Source organism: Arvicola amphibius, chromosome 2 (assembly GCF_903992535.2).
Source record: "Arvicola amphibius chromosome 2, mArvAmp1.2, whole genome shotgun sequence".
In the NCBI taxonomy this organism is placed as follows: Eukaryota; Metazoa; Chordata; class Mammalia; order Rodentia; family Cricetidae; genus Arvicola; species Arvicola amphibius.
This window is the reverse complement of record NC_052048.2, coordinates 76,214,698-76,237,934: the sequence shown is the minus strand read 5'-3', so window position 1 is coordinate 76,237,934 and position 23,237 is coordinate 76,214,698. Positions and strand designations below refer to the sequence as shown.

Genomic DNA, 23,237 nt, shown 5'->3' with positions numbered 1-23,237 from the left:
GACCTTTATGAGGTGACGTGAACAAAGATATTGTGAGGAGAAACCGCTTCTCACATCTGTTTCTAGGCACACACATTTTCATTCCGCGGGCCCGACATCTTGCTTCAATGACAACCTGAGTTTTATATGAAAAAATAATATCAAACATAAGAAACACTTATTGGCACTGAAAAAAAAAGAAATTAAAGAAGACCCCAGATGGTGGACTTCCTATACTTAGACTGGCAGAATTAATATTTTGAAAATGGGTATATTACCAAAAGTCATATACAGAGTTAATGAAACTCTCATCAGAATTCATATGGAAACACAAAAGGCCAAATACAGTCAAAGCAATACTAAGCGGGAAACTCTTAGAGGCCTTACAATATTTGACCTCAAATGATACGGAAGAGCTAAAGTGACAAAGACAGCCTGGCACTTGTGCTTTAAGTCAAGTTGACACAAGCTAAGGTAATCTCAGAAGAGGGAACCTCAATTAAGAAAATGCCTACATGAGATCAGGCTGTAGGCAAGCCAGTAAGGCCTTTTAAAATTACTGATTGATAAGGAGGGCCCAGTCTGTTGTGAGTGCTACCATCCCTCGGATGGTGGTCTTAGGTTCCATAAGGAAGAGGTTGGACAAGCCATGGGGAGCAAGGCAGTAAGCAGCGTCCCTCCATGGCCTCTGCGTCAGCCCCTGCCTCCAGTTCCTGCCCTGTTTGCATTCCTATCCTTCCTTCCTTCAACAGTGAGCAGCAACGCAGTGGCAGACACCAAACAAGCCCCTCCCTTCCCAAGCTTCTTCTGGCCGTGGTGTTTCATCACAGCAATAGGAACCCTAACAAAGCTAGCACTGGCACAAAAAAAAAAAGGCATGTACGTGAGTTGAATTGAATAGAATTAAGAACTCAGAAATAAATTCACACGGCTAAAGTCACCTAAATTTTGAAAAAGGCATCAAAATCATATACTGGACAGAGACTATTAAACAGATCGTAGTAAAACCAGATGTCTACGTGTAGAAGAGCGAAGTTAGATACTCATCGCTCACCTTGCACAAAAATCAGTTCAAACTTGATCAAGGACTTTAATTCAAACCATGAACTCTGGAACCTGCCAGAGGAAGACAGAGGGAATACACTTCACGCTACAGAGACTGGCCTAATAACACAGAAACCTTCAGATTCCATGCAGTCCCAAGAACCAATCAATGGGACTGCATGGAATCTGAAAGTTTCTGCACGGCAAAGGAGATCATCAGCAGAGCAAGTAGCCTACAGAACAGGAAAAAATCATTTCCAGCTACTCCTCAGATCTAGAATATATAAAAAATTGTAAAAGCCAAACACCAAGAACAAAACAAACAACAAAAAATAAGCTAATGAAATGACTAGACAGTTCTCAAAAGAAGCACAGATACCATTATAAGTATTTATAATTGTCACCACACTTAGCCATCAGGGAAATGCAAATTAAAACTACAGAGATTCCATCTCACCTCATTTCGAGTAGCTGAGATCAAAAGCAAATGATGGAGCCTAAGAGACAGCAGTGGCTACAAGAGCACTGGATGTTCTTCCAGTCACTGAGGTTTAGCTCCAGCACCCACGTGGTAGCTCACAACCGTCTGAAACTCCCCAGAGACTCAATGTCCTCTTTGACCTCTGCAGGGACCAGCATCCACATGGTGCACAGACATTTGTGTAGGCAAAACATCCATATACATAATAATAAATAAATAATTTTTTAAAAAAGAGGCATGGTGGCACAAACCTTTAGTCCCGGCACTTGGGAGACAGAGACAGGTGGATCTCTGTAAGTCTGAGGCCAGCCTGGTCTACAAAGTGAGTTCTAGGACAGCAAGGGATGCACAGAGAGACACTGTTTCAGAAAGGAAAACTGACAGTGGCAGGGAATGCTGGAGAGGATCCGGGGAAGGAGAGGTTTTTCTTGCTCATTGCTGGTGGGAGTGCAGGCTAGCACAGTCACTACGGAAATCAATATAGAGTTTTCCTCAAAAAATTTAAAAGAAACACCATATGCCCAGCAAAGCCCTCCTGGGCACAGGCCCCAAAGATTCCAACTCTTAACACAGAGTCTGAACACTCCTATTTATTGCTGCTCTGGTCACAATAGCAAGAAAATGGAGTCAGTTTGTTATGTCCATCAACAGAAGAGATGGTGAAAATGTGATATATATATATATATGTATATATATATATTCATATATGGAATTATACTCAACTATAAAAAATAAAATTATGAAACTTGCAGGAAAATAGATGGATCTGGAAGGCATCATATTAAATAGATAACTCAGGCTCAGAAAGACAAAAATCCTGTTCTATCTCATATACAGATCCTAATTTTCAATATGCATATATGTAAATAAAAGTGTAAGTGTTGGTATAGGCTAAGAAACTAAATAGAGGATCATGGGAGGGAAAAACGGGCAAATGGAGACAAATGGGTGAGGAAAGAAGGCTGCTGGGGGTAAGTGGGTACGAACATTTGAAAAATAATTGAGGTTGGAAGGTTGGAAATGGCCAGGAGATGGCTCCAGGGCATGTTCACTTTCTCTTGAGACACATGATGGATAAGAGCCCCTTTAGACCTGAAGACTCATCAGAAACAAACCATTTTGGGCCTTAAGAGATGACTCAGTGGAAAAGGTGCTCACTGCCAAGCCTGATGACCTAAGTTCATCCCCAGAATCTACCTGGCAGAAGAAGAGAACTGACTTCTGAAAGTTATCCTCTGACCTCCACATGCATGGCGTGGCGCAGGCTCCCTGCGCCCATGTGCACACATAAATAAATAAAAGTATGTAAAATGTTAAAGATAAATCCATTTTAAAGTTATTATATGTCATCTAGGAAAATTCTATTCCCCAAGATTGGCTTATACTTAACATACACTAGAATAAAGTCCATCTACAAGGTAGATTTTGGTTTTTATTAGGCAAAAATTCCTACTAGTGGTTAGACTGTGGTGTTCTTGTCCAAAGCATTTCATTAAACAGCTACTTCATAAACAGGGAGACTGTGGGCAAGAAGCTCCGAAGATGGGTATCTTACAAAATGAGCAATGCCAAACTGGGAAGCTAAGGAAAGATGAATCTTTTTTACTTCGCATATTCTCCATTTTCATGTCAAATTCAGAGAAGGATTAAAAGCATAGGCCTTTAAAAGGATTGAAGCATCTCTTGAGTCAGGATACTGATCTATTTGTACCATTTCCAGGGATCGAGAGGGAAGCACAGAGAAAGCCTTTGAAAATGTGTGTGACAAAATGTCTGCGTGAACCTATGGTAAGGGCATGCGAGCCTGCTCAACACGTGCTGTGCTTGGCAGGAGGATGGAGCCAGAATGCCTGCTCACTGAGTTCTTCCCACCCCCTCAGAAGTGAGAGTCTTAGGAAGAACACTGCATGGCATACTTCCTGATGTTCATGCAAGAAGGACAAACTACAGCCACAGCAGTAGCTAGGAACGGGGACAGTATCAGTGCATAAATAGATTGTGTCTTGCTGACAGTGGACTCCAAGACATGCATAGAAGGAAGCAGCATATTTTCCTTTCAGTTGCCAAGGAGCGGGATACTGCTGTGCTCTTGACTCCATTAGTCTTTGTGGTCTTTCCGTTCCATTGAGAGCCAAGTACTAAACTCAGCCTCCTTCCATACCCTCTGCTCTTGATGCCCAACAGGAGTGGGGCTTAAGAATTTGAGATGCCAGAAACGGGAAGGACGTTCCTTTTGCTGGGATGCCCTTCATCTCTCTGCTAGCTCAGGCAGTAGGTCTCAGCTTACATATCAACTGCTCAGGGAAAGGTCACTGATTTCCTTTGTCCCCTATTTATTTATTGTGGAAGTATGCTTAAAAGAAATCTCACACTAGCTCAGAATTGAGAAATAGATGGTTATTTATTTAGGGATAAACTCACAAATCAGAATCCTCTGCTTGAACGGAGATCAGAAACAGAATCCCACAACCAAAAGAGAGAGAGAGAGCGGACACATACTCTACATTGGCATATATAGTATCAGAGGCCATGCCCCAGTGGGCGGGTAACCACTGGCTGTAAGACTTCCCCCAGCAATTTATATTTAGTGTATGTGTGTATAGTCATTATGATGTAGGTGTGGAAATCAGAGGACAGCTTGCAGGAACTGGATCTCTCCTGGCATGTGGATTGAACTCAGGTCATCAGACTTGGCAGCAAGTACCCACTGAGCCATTTTGCTGGCCACAGGGTTCTTACTATAAAAAAAAAAAAAGGCTAGGACTTTGCACATTCTTTACTTATTGTGGCTGTTCGATAGTTTTCCTCATTAGGTTATAAGAGGCTTCTTATGGGTTCACTGTTATTTTCCTGAGGCCATAGGAATGTCTGATGCATAGGATTTGATATGTTTTGTTGACTATTTGGCAATCCTGCTTGAAACATTAATGGTTTATGGTTTTATTTTGTTTTAGAAGGTGGTTTATTCTTTTTTTTTTTTTTTTTTTTTTTTGGTTTTTCGAGACAGGGTTTCTCTGCAGCTTTTTTTTTTTAGAGCCTGTCCTGGAACTAGCTCTTGTAGACCAGGCTGGCCTCGAACTCACAGAGATCCACCTGCCTCTGCCTCCCGAGTGCTGGGATTAAAGGCGTGCGCCACCACCGCCCGGCTGGTGGTTTATTCTTGAAAAAAAGAAAGGGCTACGTGTGTGTATGCGTGTGTGTGTGTGTGTGTGTGTGTGTGTGTTTTAAATAGGTGTGGTGTTATACCCATTTAAATTTATTAAAGAAATTTATTAAAGAAATTCCAGTGGCCAACAATAAGCAAAAAGATGACCATCAGACTAGTAAATAGGGAAATTAAAACTGTAAATAATATTTATGGACTTCTAGGGTAAGATAGCAGACTAGAACCTGCTTTCAAGTGACTCTGTGACAGAATATTGGTGACAAAGGACAGATTATTCCAAATAGAAAGAGAAGATTGGCAGTCTAAGCCATAGGACAAGTTCTGTTTGGTTAGGTCTTCAATCCAGTTGAAGATTTGTGGCAGTGAGTTCCCCTGCATAGCAGGCTATACATCCTGTCTGGACTGACATACTCTGTCACTCTTGGTATCCTGCTTGAGAGGGGGCCAACTGCTGGAGACTTGTGTATTCTGAAGACCTGAAGACAAGGGACAGTTGTAAGGTGGAAGCCTGGGGACACTTCTAGAGGGATTAAGGGACAGACGGTCACACAAGGGAGTGGAGGAAGAGGTATGGCCATCAACATGCTGAGTGTAGTCAACACAACAGTTAGGACTGTAAAGGGCACAGTGGTTGGTGGCCCAGTGGCAAGCAGCAGAACCCTATCACCAGAGGGTAACTATGGAGACTGATGCTAGTGCAGGGCCAGAGGGTAACTATGGAGACTGATGCTAGTGCAGGGCCCATCACTGGAGGGTAACTATGGAGACTGATGCTAGTGCAGGGCCCATTACTGGAGGGTAACTATGGAGACTGATGATAGTGTAGGGCCCATTGCAAGAGGGTAACTATGGAGAGAGACTATAGCAGAGCCCACAGCCAGTATACTACTCAGTATCTCAAGCTGTCTCCCAGTTGCTTGGATAACTGCCTGTGGGACTGACAGCACTTGAAATTCGACTTTCTCTCTCTTTCAGGATGCTTCCCTGCTGGACAGGATCTGTATTACGTACATGAGACTGGCCCCCGAGTAGGGATGGCAGGATTTGGTTTGCTTCCCCAGTTCTCTTGCCTTGGATGTTAGTCACCTCAGGGTACACAAACTGGGAAGTCTCTGAAGTGACTGTGACTTCTGGCATGCTCCAAAACTGGGTGTGGTACTCTAGACTCAATGACACACCACCAAAATCAAAACGTCTGTAGTTACCTGCACTGGCCCTGAACAAGACTGGACCTGTCAACAGGCAGTCATGGGGAAGGAAAGATCTCATAAGGCCTTACTATCCCTTACTGCTGAATTATTGGCTATTGACAGATTAGGGAGGGGGACTCGTTGTCTTCAGTTGTATATTTACTGCTGATCCCATCAGGCTGCAGCAGACAGCTCCAAACCCAAACAATAAATGTGAGAGGTTTGAGGGGAAGGGATCCTGGGAAGATGGGAGTGGGCTGAGAGTGGTCAGTCTGCATTATGTACATGTGTAAAATTAAAGACAAATTAATGAAGTACTTAATTGTGCCTTATTGTATGCTGGTGAAATAAATTCCATTCTCTACAAAAACAAACAAATAAAAACTATAAACAGAGGTCTTCTGTCCCACACTGACCTGCAGCTGCTTCTAAATAATCACTCAGAGACTTATATTTGTTGCAAGGAGAGGGGCCGCTTGTTCATCCCAGCTGCCCAGCTAGCTTAGCACCAAAATAACCACACAGAAACTGTATTAATCAAATTACTGCTTGGCCCATTAGCTCTAGCCTCTTATTGGCTAATTCTCACATCTTGATTTAACCCATTTCTATTAATCTGTATATTGCTATGTGGCAGTAGCTTACCGGGAAAGATTCTAACCAGCGTTTCTCAGGCAGAGGATCCATGGTGTCTCTCTCTTACTCCACCTTTCTTCCTCCCAGCATTCAGTTGTCTTCCCTGCCTGCCTAAGTTCTGGCTTATCAACTAGGCCAAGGCAGTTTTTTTATTCATTAACCAATGAAAGCAACACACAAACAGAAGGAGCTCCTATACCATATATTAATTGTTAAAGCTTGACTAATAGCTCAGGCTTATTACTAGCTAACTCTTACATTTAAATTAACCCATATTTTTTATTTATGATTTGCCACATGACTCAAGGCTTGTTACATCATTTTCTATATATTCTGCTTGTTTAGAGGATGGCTAGGATCTCAACTCCGCCTCTCCTCATCTGAGTTTTCAGTTTGATTGTTCTGCCTAAACTTATCCTGCTTGGGTATTGATCAAAAAGTTTTTATTATTAACCAATGAGAGGAATACATATTTACAATGTATAGGAAGATCATCCCACAGCATTTCCCCTTTCTGTCTAGTCAAAATGGAAGGTTTATCTTTAACATAGTAAAGTTACATACAACAACAGTTATCAAGTAAGAATTACAGTTATAGTATCTAATCTATTTGTATTTAATATAATTAGAGAAAATATTTAAATATCTATTCTATCTTAGTGAGTTTATCTTTCATTATAACTAAGAGAAACTATAACTATAATTATCTAGTCTTCAACTCCATCAATGACCTAGCTTTAAAGTCTCATGTGGTCAAAAAAAAAAGGATTGAGGCTACACAATAAGGACAAATTCAGACAAAAAAGCCTCTAAGAGGGGCTGTAGAGATGGCTCAGCGGTTAAGAGCATTGCCTGCTCTTCCAAAGGTCCTGAGTTCAATTCCCAGCAACCACATGGTGGCTCACAACCATCTGTAATGAGGTCTGGTGCCCTCTTCTGGCCTTCAGGCATACACACAGACACAATATTGTATACATAATAAATAAATAAATAAAGCCTCTAAGAGGGTTACACTCTATTGAGGAATATTACATAGGCTTAGGAGAAAATGGAGAAAGTTACACAGTCACAGATTTAAAAATTATAGTTTATTGTTATTGCTCTTATCTTGATTACATTTTAATTTCAGCGCTTACTCTATATTACTTGTGTCACTTTTCCTCCAGAGTCATTGGTGGCTTTAAGTGGTTTTTGGTTGTATTTCTATAGCTAGTTTTGTTGGATGTGTTGCTATTGCAGTAGTCTATTTTCTCCTTTCTGGTACATTTTTAGGACTTGTTCCTCAAGAGAAGGCCTGTTCCGAAGAAGACTCAAATAAGAACAGAAGAAGCCACATGAGAGTCTGTCTCAAAAATAAAAAATCGAGCTGGGTAGTGGTAAGGCACACCTTTAATCCCAGCAGTCAGGAGGCAGATCTTTGTGAGTTTGAGGCCAGGCTAGTCTACAGAGTGAGTTCCGGGATAGTCTCCAAAGCTACAGAGGAATCCTGTCTCAAAAAACAAAACAAAACAAAACAAAACAAAAATAAAAAATAAAATAAAAAAATTTATTAGCTGAAATTATAGCAGAAAATTCCTCCAATCTAGGGAAATATGGACACTCAATCACAAGAAGCATTTAGAACCACAGATAGACACAACCAGAAAAGAACCTCTCTAGAACACACTATAGCTAAATGCTAAGAATGCTGGGTTTAAGGGGCTGGGCATGGTCGTGCACACCCTTAGTCCCAGCACTCAGGAGGCAAAGGCAGGCAGATCTTTGTAAATTCCAGGCCAGTCTTGTAGTTCCAGGACAGTCATAATTACATAGATAGGCCTTGTCTACACACACACACACACACACACACACACATGCACACACACACACATGCACACACATACACATACACACACAGTGCAGGGTGTGATGGTGCTGTCCCATAATCTCAGCAACTCAAGAAGTGAGAGGACCTCAACTTTAAGGTCAGTTTGGGCTTCGGAGTGATACTCTGTCCTAAAATAAAATAAAAAAAGTAAGAAAGCAGCTCATTTATAGACTACTTTACTAGCATGTGCGAGGCTCTAGAGTATACTGCCCAGTAACCACATAAAACAAAATACAAGATAACATAAAAATGCTAAGAATAAGAGCAGAGAAATGATATTAAAAGCTGTAGTAGGTGGTGTTGAAAACACCAACTCACAGTGGTGAACTCATGAGAAAAATACCAGATCTTTTAGGAGAAACTCTAAATTCAAGGAAGGCATGGAATGATATATTTCAAGCTCATAAAATAACTGCCAAAAATGATCATATTTAGCAAAGTTATCTTTTTAAGTCCATGGAGAAATAAAGACCTTCTAGGATGTCTTAGTTATGGTTTGTATTGCTGTGATAAAATACCATGACCAAAAGCAATTTAAAGAGAAAGGGTTTATTCTATCATCCAGGGAAACCAGGGCAAGAACTCAAGGCAGGTTCTTGGTTTTTGTTGAACTGCTTAATCGACACCCCCACCTCACCCCTGCAATTGCCAACCAGGAGGTTCATTATCTTTAAAAACTCCCTGTAATCTCCATCTATGAGGAGTGTTTCTCTTCAGGCAGTCACTGGATAGCTTAATACAGACTCTCAGTTTGAATTTTGGTCATGCTGAGTGGTCTCTGGGTCTTTACCCTGTGACACCAGCACACAAGATAAGGATAAACTGAAACAAACTATACACCCAGTTATAGAAGATACTTAAAGGATTCCTGAACGCAGTAGAGGAAGAAATCCCAAACACGGGAACTCAGGAAAGAGCAAACCTCATAGGAGACATAGATGAATAAATTAATGCCTGTCCAGCAAACCACCAATAGTATGGACAGAACAAGTAATAGTCAGCCAACCATGAAAACAACCAAAATGACAGGAACCAGCAGATACTTCTAAATAACCTAAAAGTAAACAGTTTACAGGTTTTTATTTTATTAGGTAAATTAACATAATTTATAATTAGGTTAATAAGTCTACATGTAAATGCTTTCAACTTTCTAATTAAAAGTTACAGGCTACTGCTTGGATTAAAAGAAAAGATTCAAATGTTTGTTGTCTTCAGGAAACATATCCATGGGTCAACCAACATACAGCTGAAATAATGTAAGTTGAAGCCTAGTGGTAGTGGCACACGCCTTTGATCCCAGCACTATGGAGTTCCAGTACAGGTGCCAAAGCTACAGAGAAACCCTGTCTCGGAAAAAAAAAAAGTAAGTTTACAGGTGCCAAAGCTACAGAGAAACCCTGTCTCGGAAAAAAAAAAGTAAGTTGATACAGCAGGTAAATGGAAGACAATGCCCATGTCTGACAAAGTAGACTTCAAGCCAAATTTAGTCTGAAAAGACAAAGAAGGCCACTGCATGCTAACAGAGAGAAAAGCTCTTCAATAAGTTATAATAATTATAAAAATACCAGCACCAAAAATTGTTATATCCAATTTCAATAAACACTATTGGACATAAAGGGACAGAGAGGTCCAAATACAATAGTAGTGGGTGATTTCAACACCACACTCTCATCAACAGCTAGATAATTCACATAAAAACAATTAACCCTGAGGGGCTAGAGAGATTACAAAGCAGTTAAGAATACCTACTGCTCCACCAGAGGACCAGAATTCAGATCCCAGCATCCGTATCTGGTGGCTCACAAATGTTCTAACTCCAATAGACACAGTGCCCTCTTCTGGCCTCTATGGGCACATACACACAGATACACACATAAATGAACCTTTAAAAAAACATCAATAGAGAAATGTTAAACTGTCTTATAGATCAAATAAGTTTAACAAACATCCACAGAATATTTCATCCAAAAGCTTTATAGTACACATTCTTCTCAACATCCCATGAAACTTTCTTGAAAAATGAAGCATATTTCAGGCCACAAAATAGTCTTAACAAATTTTTAAATTTATGAAGTGATATGTTGTGTCTTATCAGGTACAAGGATAAAACTAGAAATTAGGGCTGGAGAAATGCTTTAGCAGTCAAGAACATGTAACTGCTCTTGGGGCGGGCCTAAGTTTGGTTCCCAGGATCCATGTTGGCCAGTTCACAAAGGCTTCTGACCCCAGGTCCAAGTGATCTGATGCCCTTCTCTGGTTTTCAAGGGCACTTGTATTCATATGCACATACACACAGAGACACAGTTAAACTGAGTTCTTTAAATTAGAAATCACTAACAAAAGAGACTACACCAAACTTAGATCATGAACAACACATCTTGAATGATCAGCAGGTCATACAAAACACAAAGGAGAGAGTTTTAGAATTCATAGAAGAAAATGAAAATGAAAACATAGCTTATCAGAAACTTTGAGATACAGAAGTCAGGATTCTAAGAGGGAAGTTGATATATTTGAGTGTTTACATATAAAAATCAGACAGACTACCAAGAAACAACTTATAATGCACTTCAAAGTCTTAGAAAAACCTAAACAAGACAAATCCAAAAGCAGGTGATAAATAAACATTTGGGCAGAAAACAATGAAATGGAGAATAAAAGAACAATATAAGAAATCAGAGAAAAAATAAATAAAAAAAGAAAAAGAAAAAAAAAAACAAAAAGAAATCAGAGAAGCAAAGAGCTTGTTTTCTGAAGAGATGAACAAGACCAACAAATTTGTATCCAAAACAACCAAAAGTAATAAATAGATCCAAACTGATAAAATTATAAATAAAACAGAACATAACAAAACAGGATATAATAACATAGCAAGGGAATGCAGAGTGTCTGCATTACAGAGATGACTCAGTGGTCCTTTTGCAGAGGACCTGAACTTGGTTCCCAGCACCCACACTGGGCAGCTGTAACTCTAGCTCCAAATCTCACACCTTTTCTGGCCTCCAACAGCATCTGCACTCACATGAATTGTCCTTCCCAAACACACAGAATCAAAATAAACCTGAAAAAGAAAGAGAAATCTAGCAGGTCATTATTAGAGAATATGATTGAAAATGTATATTTCTCCCCAAGTCAACTGGAAAAGCTAAAAGAAATTAGTAAATTCCTAAATACCCATGCAAAATTAAATCAAGAGAATGTAAACAACTTAAATAGATTCATAATGAAAGAGAAGACGGAAGCAATAATTAACAATTCCCCAAACAAGATAAGCCCAAACCAGATGGATTCAGTGCCAAATTCTACTTGGCCTTTAACAAAGAATTAACATTCATGCTCCTTCCTATTTCATAAAATAGAAAGAGAATGATTATCACGGAATTCATTCTGTAAAACAAGTGCTACCCTGGTAACAAATTCAGATAAAAACAGAAAAAAAAACCCTATAAACCAACTTCCCTAATGAATGTAGATGCAAAATCTCCCTAGCTGATACTTGGAAACCAAATTCAACAACAGATAAAAGGTGTGCCATGATCAAACTGATTTTAGTCCAGGGATACAAGAAAATTTCAATATGTGCAAATCAGTTAGTGTCTCAGAGTACATAAACTGGGGGCTAGAGGTCATATGGTCATTTCAATTGATGTAGACAATGCCTTTGGCAAAGGCTAGCATCTCTTCATAAGAAATTAGGAACATAATGAAGGCTAAACATGGCAAACCTGTAGCCAATATTATACTAAACGGGAGAAAGGTGAAAGCCTTTCATCTAAAGCCAGCAACAAGAAAAGTGTTTTTTCTGTTCATACTCCATATGGTACTTGAAGACTTAGGCAGAGCAATAAGCAGGAGAAAGCAACAAAAGGGACACAAATAAGAAAAAGATCAAATTATCCCTATTTGTTGATGGTAATGGCATCTTATACTTAAAAGGCTCTGAAGAATATAAAAAAAAAACCCTGTATATCTGGCTATCACTTTCAGAATATCAGAAGGATATAAAACTAACATCCGAAAAACTAGTACCTTTATTGTATACTAATAATGAGCATGCTGAGAAATATCTTAGGGGAAAATTGTTCCACTTGACAGTGGCTTAAGAAAAATAAAAAATGCAAACTTGCCTATCCTCCTGCAACCTCCTAGAACTCTGAAACACAACTTGCTACAATACAGAGAGGACCAAGGGGTGAGTGAGGAGCCACCCGGTGGGACATCACACCCTCTAGGACCTCCATAGTGGAGCAAATCCCAGCCCCTACCCCATCTGCCTCAGTTTCTCTAGCCAGCCAGCAGGAGAGTTTCCTGCTGAGAGGACCAAGAGAGAAGACCAAAAGACAAACTCTAAAGCACAAGCTGTGACTGCACAGAGTGGACCAAGAGAGAAAACCAGGAGAGAAGACCAAAAGAGCAGGCTAAGAGAGATGTCAGTGGCTCTCTAAGACACAGACATTGACAGCACACAGCAGACTAAGAACTGATGTGGGATTCCCTTCTGTATGCTGTGAAAACAAACGGTTAATAAAAAAAATGCTTTGGACCTATAGCAGGGCAGAACAGAGGTAGGCAGAGAAAACTAAACTGAATGCTGGGAGAAAGAAGGTGGAGTCAGTGAGATGCCATGTAGCCACTGGGAACAAACAAGTGGCCTCTTACTACAAAGAACAATTCCCAAAGACTCAGACAGCCATTGCAAATATTGGGCCAGGATGCAAAGATACTGCCAGCATCAACTGAAGGAAGAGATGGGTAGGCACCAATGTAAGAATTCATCCAACAACCTAAAAAACAACATGGAAACATCAGAACCCAGTGGTCACATAGCAGGAAGACTTGATTATCCTAACTCAGAAGAAGCAGAAGAAAACAATTTTAAACATAACTTTATGAAGATGATGGAGATCTTTAAAGAGCATATGAAAAACTTCCTTAAAGAAATGAAGGAAAAGACAAAAAATGGAAGAAATTAATAAATCCGTCAAAGAAAACCAAGAAAACTAAGAAAAAACAATCAAACAGGTGAAGCAAACAGTTCAAAACTTGAAGACTGAAATCGAGGCAATTAAAAAAAACACAAACAGGGAATTCTGGATATGGAAAATCTGGGTAAACGAACAGGAACTACAGAGGCAAGTATAACCAACAGAATATAAGAGATAGAAGACAGAATCTCAAGTGTTGGATACTATAGAGGAAATAGATTCATTGGTCCAAAAAAACATTAAATTTAACTCATTCTTAAAACAAAACATCAAGGAAATCTGGGACACCATGAAAAGACCAAACCTAAGAATAATAGGGATAAATGAAGGAGAAGAACTCCAGCTCAATCACACAGAAAATGTATTCAACAAAATCCTAGAAGAAAACTTTCCCAACCTAAAGAAGGATATCCCTATGAAGGTACAAGAAGCTTACAGAACACCAAAATGACTGGATCAAAAAAGAAATGTCCCCTCATCATATAATAATCAAAAGGCAAAACATAGCCGGGCGGTGGTGGTGCACACCTTTAATCCCAGCACTCAGGAGGCAGAGGCAGGCGGATCTCTGTGAGTTCGAGACCAGCCTGGTCTACAAGAGCTAGTTCCAGGACAGGCTCTAAAGCTACAGAGAAAGCCTGTCTCAAAAAAACAAAAAAAGGCAAAACATACAGAATAAAGAAAGAATATTAAGAGTTGCAAAGGAAAAAGGTCAAGTAACATATAAAGGTAAACCTATCAGAATTACACCCTACTTCTCAATGGAAACCATGAAAGCCAGAATGTCTTGGGCAGATGTGCTGCAGACACTAAGAGACCACGCATGCAAGGAAGGGCCTTGGACATTCCCCAAAGAAATGTGCCTTACTCTCTCTGAGGAGTGGATGGGTGGTGGGGTGGGGAGTAAGTAGAGGGAATGGGAAAAGGGGAGGAAGTGGGAACTTGGATTGGGTATGTATAATGAAAAAAAATAGGCTTTTTTTTCTTTTTTTAAAAAAGAAAAACAGCCAGAAATAAACCTGTTATTTGAATGAGAATGGCCCCCATAGGCTCATGTTTGACAGTATGGACCCCAGTTAGCGGAACTGTTTGGGAAGAATTAAGAGGCGTGAAATTGTTAGAGGAGGTGTGTTACTGAGGTAGACTTTGAGGTTTCAAAAGTGCACAGAAGATCCAGTCTAGCTTGTTCTCTGCCTACAGCTTGCAGATCAGATGTGAACTCTCAGCTACCACCCCAGCACCATGCCTGTCTGTGCTTCGATGCTCCCTACTGTGATGGTCACGGACTAATCCTCCGAAACTGTAAGCAAGCCCCAAGTTAAATGCTTTCTTCTAGAAGCTGCCTTGGTCACGATGTCTCATCACAACATTCCAACAATAGCTAAGACATTATTCAATGAAATGAAACCTCTGCAACAAAAGTTTTAAAACCCTGACGACAATTAGAGAGACCAAAGATGGAAAAACCTTCATGCTCATGAGTCTGCAGAACTGACATTGTGAAAATGGAGGTTACTTCAAATGATAGGTCCAATTTCTACCACAATTACGGTGACATTGTTCACAGAACTAGGAAGATCAATCCTAAAATTTGTGTTGTGTGACAAAACTTTTGCTGGGAAGATAAAACACACACACCTACCCACCCCAGATGGGAAGACTGCCACAGACCAATGTATTGATACCACCAAAGTCTAACTTGGTGAATCAGAGTTTTATTGACCCAATAATATGGGTCAGGGATTACTTTAGGAGCAAAAATTGAAGGGACCCTAGCCCACTTGAGCGTGTGGCTCTGGCAAGCCTTGCACTTCTCTCCAATTCCCTCTGCCTTGCTAAAAACTTAGATTACATTCCTGAGGCTAGCTACCAAGGCCTATCCTCTTATTTGGCCACTTCCACTTCCAGAGGCTAGTTACCAATGTTCTGTACTCAAAAGTCCCCTTTGGTTCACCCAATTAACACATCCAATTTAAAATTGAACAGCTCACCCTGACATGGGGTTTCCTCCTTTACCTTTATAAACCACCATTTTCCTATGTGCCACGTCTGTCTCCTCTCTATCCAGAGGCAGACCTTTGTCTCTCTGGGACAAATACCCCTTCCACTCTTTCCCTTTTCCCTTCCCCTTCTCCCTTGTCCCCTACCTCCTTTACCACCGCATCCTAGCCCATTCTAACATAGATCTCTCCTTTTTCTCCTCTTAAAATTATGCCTGCAAGGCCATTTGCTGCTGTTTGTTTTCTTCCTGAAAGCTGCCACTTTAACTTTTCTTCTCCACTTAATAAAGGATCTCTGTGTGTGTGTGTGTGTTTTGGTGAGGTTTATGCCTAATCTGGGGTCCAGGGGCCGCTTCAGAAATGATTCAGACAGCTAGCTGCATTACCACGCCCACCCCTACCCACATTAGTGACAGTTCACAAAGTTGGGAACCTGGAGCACAGCCTGTAGCAGCTCAACAGGCTGGAGAGTGTTCTTTTCAGATGTCTGAGTTGGTCTAAACCTCTTATAGGCAACTTGGCTGGTTTCTACTTCTTCCATGCAGCTAGTCTTGTCTGTGAGTTTTCTTTACAATTCCGCTTGTCTGAGAGTTTTCTTTGCAACTTTTACTGCTCTCTCATGCAGGGAGGGGCTAAGTGAATCTTGTCAGTTTCAGGGACTTCCTGAAGCTATTTTGACTTGTTTACCTTTCTGTTAAAGGAGCTTCCCAGGAGGATGGGTTGTTTCAATACGGGAGGAGGGCATTACCTAACATTTTTTGTACATGGAAATAGTTATGGCTATTCTGAATAAAAAGAGCAAAGCTGGAGAGTTTTGAAGATGCATAGGACTAAAAATAGCCTTGCATGGGGACAAAACCAAGCATATATAGAGAGCAATGGGCTACAATAGAGAAACCAGAAGGAAGTCTACACACACAGCGACAGTTACCTGATGCTCAGAGCACACTTTGGTAAAAGACCAACAAATACTGCTGAGGAACTGGGTAGCCACATGCAGAAGAAAAAAACTGGATCCCCATATGTTGCCTTTAACAAAATTAAACTCAAAATGGATCAAGAACCTTATAAGACTTGAAACTTTGAACTTTCTAGAGGAAAATATAGGGGAAAAACTTCAAACTATAGGAACAATCAAAGTCTTTCTGAAAAGGACTACAACCACATAGGAAATAGTTGTAATAACTGACAAATAAAATTGCATGAAATGAAAAAGGTTTTGATGGAGGAGTGTCTATGTGTTACTTTCATTATTAATAAAGATACTGCCTTGGCCCTTTAAGAGACAGAAAATTAGGTAGGTGGAATAGACAGAACAGAATTATGGGAAAAAGGAAGCAGAGTTGGGGAGATGCTTCAGGCAGTCGCCATATGCAGTAGCCATGCTTCTCCTCTCTGAGATGGATGCAGGTTAAGACCTCTCCTGGTAAGCCACCCCTCGTGGTGCTATGTAGATCACTAATACGGGTTAAAGGAAGATGTGAGAATTAGCCAATAAGAGGCTGAAACTATGGGCCAGGCAGTGTTTTAAAAGAATACAGTTTCCGTGTAATTATTTTGGGTAAAGCTAGCTGGGTGGTGGGATGCAGCCCACCGTTCCTTCTCCAAGGTTTTGTATAATAAAGACTGAAGAGATAGCCTTTACAACGGGGGAAACTCTTTGCTATGCCCCGAAATAACAACACACAAATTGTATTTATTTAAACACTGCTTGGCCCATTAGTTTCAGCCTCTTATTGGCTAATTCTCACATCTTGCTTTAACCCATATTTAGTAATCTGTGTAGCACCATAAGAGGTGGCTTACCGGGAAGATCTTTTACTGCATCCATCTCGGAGAGGAGAGCTATGGCGTCTGCCTGACTCTGCTTTCTTTCTCCCACAATTCTGCTCTGTCTACTCCGCCTACCTAATTTTCTGTCCTATTAAAGGGCCAAGGCAGTTTCTTTATTAACCAATGAAAGCAACACATAGACAGATGACCCTCCTCCATCAACTCAAAAAAGTAGTTCAGACATGGTGACACCAGCCTTTAATCCAAGCAACGGGAGACAGAGGCAGGCAAATCTCCATGAGTTTAGGACAACCTGGTCCATATAGCAAGTTTCAGTCCAGTTGGGTTTATATAAAGAGACAATATCTCAACACACAAAAACAGGAATTAAAAAATTAAACATACATGCCAAACCAAGGAAAAATACACCCCATCCAATCAAAAAAATATGGAGGCAAATGAACTTAACAGAGTTCTCACATAGGAGAAAATGTCAATATCCTTGGATATTAATGCATTGCAATTTAAAACTATGCTGAGATTCCCTCTCACTCCAGCTGGAAAGGTCCTCATTCAGAAAACAAACACTAACATGGATGCAGTGGGGGAATGAACATTTGCACAACACTGGTAGGGATAAAACAGAGTATCCCCACTCCTGACATCACTATTAAGGAACCCCAGAAAACAAACAAAAGTACCACAGATCCAGTGTCACTACTCTAGATACATATGCAGAGCAGTCTAAGACTACCAAAGCCATACTTGCATGCCTATATTTATTGTGGCAATTCAAACAGCTGGTTTACAGAGTCTAGATGCTAACAGACCAGTGGACAAAGAAAATGTGGCATAGATGCTCAATATAGGTTTACCTAGATCATAAAGAAAAATAAAATTAAATAATTTTCTGGGAAAATGTATAGAGTTAGAGAACCTTGTACTAAGCAAACAAACAAGAAACCCAGACTCAGAAACACAAGTATCACATTTCCTCTTGTGTAAAATCTAGTTCGTGTGTGTGAATATCATGTGAGACTATTTGGAGGTAGGAGGGGAACTACTGGAGAGAGAAGGGACAAGAAAGGATAATGGGCTGAATATGGACTATAAACAACTCATGTGGTTCAGTCAAATGGAAGCATCATAAAGAAACCCATCATTTTGTAACATGAATATATACTAATTTAAAATGTAAAGGGACACAGAATAAATATTATGCCCAAAGGTCAGATCTTCCCACATCGTCTCAGATTTATCCTGTAAATTTATTGGGACAAAGAAAGGCTGAAGACATTGTGTCATCGCCTATGTATGTCTTTCCAGTTGAGCAAATAAGCTTCCTTTCAACCAGAGCTGTAGTCTGTTGTCTTGGGCTTCTCTTTGAGGCTACTGCACATGCTATGGGAGATGCTTCCGATACCTACTTTGTTAGGCGAGAGGGAACAAGTGCCTCTTATCATCAGCGTCTTTATGATCAGGCACTGGTAGACTTTCTAAATTAAAAGAGGCAAGTTTATTAAAGCAACTGGAATTGGTTGTTGGAGGAGTGCCAGGAGGATAAAGGACAATTGCTAGCGAACAAAAAGCAAAGCTCTGTCTGCTTGCTCTGGAAACAAAATAACAGTGTATCCAACCAGTGCAGAATAATTGGTCCAGGCTTAGAAAACTCAACATCCACCTGAAGAGGGAACACAAGTAGGCACAGCAGGCTTTGTGTTGGTATCTTGTGCCCATCTGGGCAACTCCTTAAGTGAACCGGCCAGTTTAGTTCCTTTGTATTTTAAAAGAAGTTAGGAAGACAAGATCTCCTGAGTAAATTGGGAGCATGGGGACCTTGGGGGAGGATTGAAGGAGGGAAGGGAGAGGCAGGGAGGGGAGCAGAGAAAAATGTAGAGCTCAATAAATATCAATAAAAATGTGCATATATACATATATATATATATATATATATGAAACAAAAATCAATAAAGGCCAAGGAAGGAGTTGGGGGATCGATTTGAATAAAACATTACATTCATTTATGAAATTATAAAACAATAAATTTTAAAAATGAAGTTGTGAAGAAAGATGAACATATCAATCAATAGTTTGGCCAAAATAGGTGTCTGATTTCGTTCCCACCCCGCATGTGGTCATATACATACGGAGAGCTATGATACAAAAGCTAAAATATATGAAGACTTAACTGTAAAATATACTAACTGCTTCCTTTCCAGAGGAAATGGACTAGGGCCCTGGGTTGTTTTGTTCTGCTAGAGAATAGTTTAGTTTTACTTACTTCTTTATCATTAAGGTTTCAGTGCATAAATAGGGTTTTAAAGATTTTCCTATTTAGAAAATAAAAAGGTAAAATGAGGCTGGAGAAGTGGCTCAGCATTTGAGAGCATTTCCTGCTCTTCTAGTGGGCCCAAGTTCCCCTGCACAGTTCCTTGTCTGTGAATCCATTCTTTGATAGATGCAGAATGAGTCTTTTGATATCTCTTCTTCTGAAGTTAGCTTCAGCTGGGAGACCTGCAGGTCTGTTGAACGTTAATCTTACAAGTGAAATAAATGTTATAATCTGTTATAGCTATCTCTTCTTCTAGGGCTTCAGCATAGATCACCGCTACAGATCCGGAACTGGAGGCAGCCTGAATAAACGCTTCCACAGCCGGGATGCAGTGAGAGGGCTGAAGTTTTGACTCGATGAAAAGTTAGAACTTTTGAGACTTCCTAAAAGGGGAAAGAGGACGATGAACAAGTTTTTGAGCGAGGTGCTAAGAGGAGGATAGGTTTGTAGGATAGGTTTGTGAGGAGACTCCCGGACACAGAGGAAGCCACCAACAAATGTCTGGGAATAAATATGCGTGACAGCATTGAGATATAGATTTCTGGAATAAGTGACAGGTTTTAAACGTAGTCAATAAATAGTTACTTCTCTACTTCATCTAACCACCCTTAACTGGCGCAATGGCGTCATCCGGACTGAAAACCCCACCCAACTCAACTCTGCGCCTGCGTAGCGCGCGTGCGTACTACCCCTGCTGCCGCCGCGCCCTTCTCAGGGCGTCTGGCCTCCCTTCCTCGCGGCCCCGCCCAGGCGGCTGCCCGTGACCTGCCTGGGTGCAGGGAACGGGAAGTCGGAAGGGGTAAGAAGAGTCCAGTTCGTCATGGGGCTGTTTGGAAAAACCCAGGAGAGGCCTCCCAAAGAGCTGGTAAGGGCGAGCGACCGGGAGGCCGCGCGCTGGGCAGCGGAGTTGGGGGCCGGCCGGCCGCGCTCTGAGGCTGGCCCATATTTCCGGGGCCTTCCACTCGGTCTAGGGGCCGAGGGAAGAGTTTAGGAGCGTGCTGTGAGGAAGAGCGCGCCCTTGCTGCCCGGCGCCCGAGCAGGGTGCGAAGGGCCAGTTTCGGGGCTCCTTGGCCTCGCCCCCACCCGGCACTAAGGCGTCACACAGCCGGGCCCTGAGAAACCACTCCCCCCCCCCGTGCGCGGTGGTACGGGCCGCCCCGAACCTTTCACACGCGCAGGCCCCGCCCCCGCGCCTGACCGCGGACCACCGTGGGGGCTCAGTCCTGGACCGGAAGGTTAGGGGCGTTGGACGGGTCAGCAACCCCCAGAAGGTCCAGGACGGCACCAGAGGTGCCGTCTTCGCTCACCTCTGTGGACGGAAGCCCGACTTGTGTTTACTTAAGAGGCGCAGTAGTTCTACCAGGACCCAACCCATCAGAAAGCTCCCGTATTTTCGGATCTGCTCGGAACTCGTAGATCTGCCCATAAATTGAGTTGTTCTGGAAACCAAGAATCAGCCTCTATTTGAGTCCTGCTTTCAGACATCTTGGGTCTGTGACCCCGAGAGACTTGTCCGAGCCTCCTCCTCACCTGTCAAAAAGAGCTGGTGCAGTAACTGACCACCAAGAGGTGAAAAGCTTGAGCCGGTTAATAGTAGTGGAGGTGTGCTCTTTACATCCCAGCCCCGTTATTCTACCACACACCGCCAGCCGCAGCAGCAGTGGCAGCACCCGAGCATATTAGACTTGTGGGGATCCATTACAGACCTGCGGGATCAGATTTCGAATTCTGCCTACGGCATGGTTAGTATGTGCCCTAATGTTCGAGAAGCAGAGTTTCCACAGCACTCACACTTGTCCCTCAAATCCTTTCGTAGGTGACGTTAGCTGTCCAGCCATTCTCATTCATAAACTCTGCCATTTTCTGGTGTGTTTTCTATTTCTTACGTGGTTACTCTATTGAGATAGAAATTGACGTCGTGTTTTTAGCAATTACACTTATTTAAAATAACAAAAGTGTCATATGAGTGATGCACATATCGGGCACAAATTTAGATAGTCCTGAGACTGTTTTCTTTAGACTGTCCGCACACTAAGAGTATACAAGTACCACAGAATAGGCATCTGCATAATGGTCTAAAGGGAAAACGAGTACTTATGTAATTTAAGCTCCACAAATTCAGTTTATACCACTGAGAAAAAGGTAACAGTTGGGTGCTCTTAACAAGAGGGTTTTAAAAGGTGAGTGGAGCAGGCTTATAGTTTAGTTAGGTGGGAGGCCGGGGAAGGAAATATTCCTGAAAGCAAGATTTTGAGGCCAGACCGGGCAGTTACTCAGAAAGCAAAGATTTTAGGGAAAAGTCTGGGTGTTATAGAGTTTATGAGTCATTGCCGTGCATTTATTTTTTTAAATTTAATCCCTGCATTAAAAAAATACACTATAGCTGGGCAGTGGTGACTCCTTTAATCCCAGCACTAGGGTGGCAGAGGCAAGCAGGTCTCTGTGAGTGAGTTTCAGGCCAGCCTGGTCTACCAGAGATAGTTTGAGGTCAGGCTCTAAAGCTGCAGAGAAACCCTGTCTGGGGGTGGGGGAAGACCTTGTAAACAAAAATTTTACCTGGTGCGTGTGTATGGGGGTTTCAAACATTTGTATAAAAGACTAACAAGGTGGGGAAGATTAAAAGATCTTAATTCCTTGTTGTAAACATAAGTTTTTATGAGTATATGATAGAAAAGACATGTTTTTATAAGTATATGATAGATAAGACTCCCTATTTGTAGTATATTACACCAGAAGGCTTATGCTGAATAGTCTCATTTTGTTTGTAAACAGGGTCTTGCTGTATGTGCTGGGTGGTTTTTGTCAGCTTCATACAGCCTAGACATATCTCGGGGGAGGGAATTGTAGTTGGAGAATATCTGTAGGCAAGTCTGTGTGATATTTTCTTGATGAATGATGGGTGTGGGAGAGCCTAGCTCTCGGGCAGGTGGTCCTCCACGGCCTCTGTTTAAGTTCCTGCCTCCAGGTTCCTTGACGTCTCCTCATGGCGCACTACAACTGTAAGATGATGTACCCTGCCCTCCCCAAGTTGCTTTTGTTCACAGCGTTTATCATGGCAATAGAAACAAAACTAAGACACCGTGTAGCCCAGGCTGGTGATCCTTCTAAATGCTGGTGGTATTCCAGATGTGTACTGCTATGCTTGGCTGCTGCTGCTAGCTATGGACACCTGCGTCAGGCCATGTCAGATCTGTGTTACTGTTTTCCTTTTGCTGCCGTTCATCTTGTGGGAGGCTGTATACTTGGATTGACCTGTAGTCTACCAAACCAATATAATTTAATCACAGTTTGATTAGTTGTAAGAAATGTTGCAGCCAATTAATTAGCAAAGTGGTAACCTGTTGACTAGTTAACGAAGCTATAGTACTTGTCTTGCTTTCTGGCTTTCCTCCATTTTCTCTAAATGCCATCTTATCATATTGCTGGTTGGATTTCTCAGAACTTGCTCTGGTTCTGGATGTTGCCTGATTTATGACCAGGTTTTGTTTTGCTTTGCTCTAAGAAACTCAGTTTGGTTAGCCTTAGGAATGTAACATGACAGATGCTACCTTGGAGTTACATGGATTGCTATGCAGTCTCCTTAACCCTTTCTCTTCAGTGCCTTAATGCTATTTGTACCACTTACGAATCAGCTGGCTTTGAATGGTTTTCTGATTGATGATTTGTTTTCTAATTTTATCCTTCCTGTCTTAGTTGTTGTTGGCTGACAGTCTTCAATAAAGATCTTCCTTTAGTTAGGCCTGTTTGCTTACCTGGACATGTACTTTCTGCTAAAAAGGCAAGA

The 23,237-nt window shown here is 41.4% G+C and overlaps 1 protein-coding gene across 2 annotated transcripts in view; it reads left to right on the top strand.

The window, feature by feature from the left end:
• Positions 1-20,141: 20,141 nt before the first annotated feature.
• The window catches only part of LOC119808362 (charged multivesicular body protein 3), a 34,217-nt gene continuing 31,121 nt past the window's right edge, over positions 20,142-23,237 (top strand). The window contains exon 1 of one of the 2 annotated variants that reach the window (XM_038320822.2): positions 20,142-20,318. In XM_038320822.2, the coding sequence (XP_038176750.1) occupies positions 20,274-20,318 (45 nt within the window). In that variant the 5' untranslated portion in view covers positions 20,142-20,273. The remainder of the gene's footprint in view (positions 20,319-23,237) is intronic. The other variant, XM_038320824.2, reaches the window with a different exon arrangement.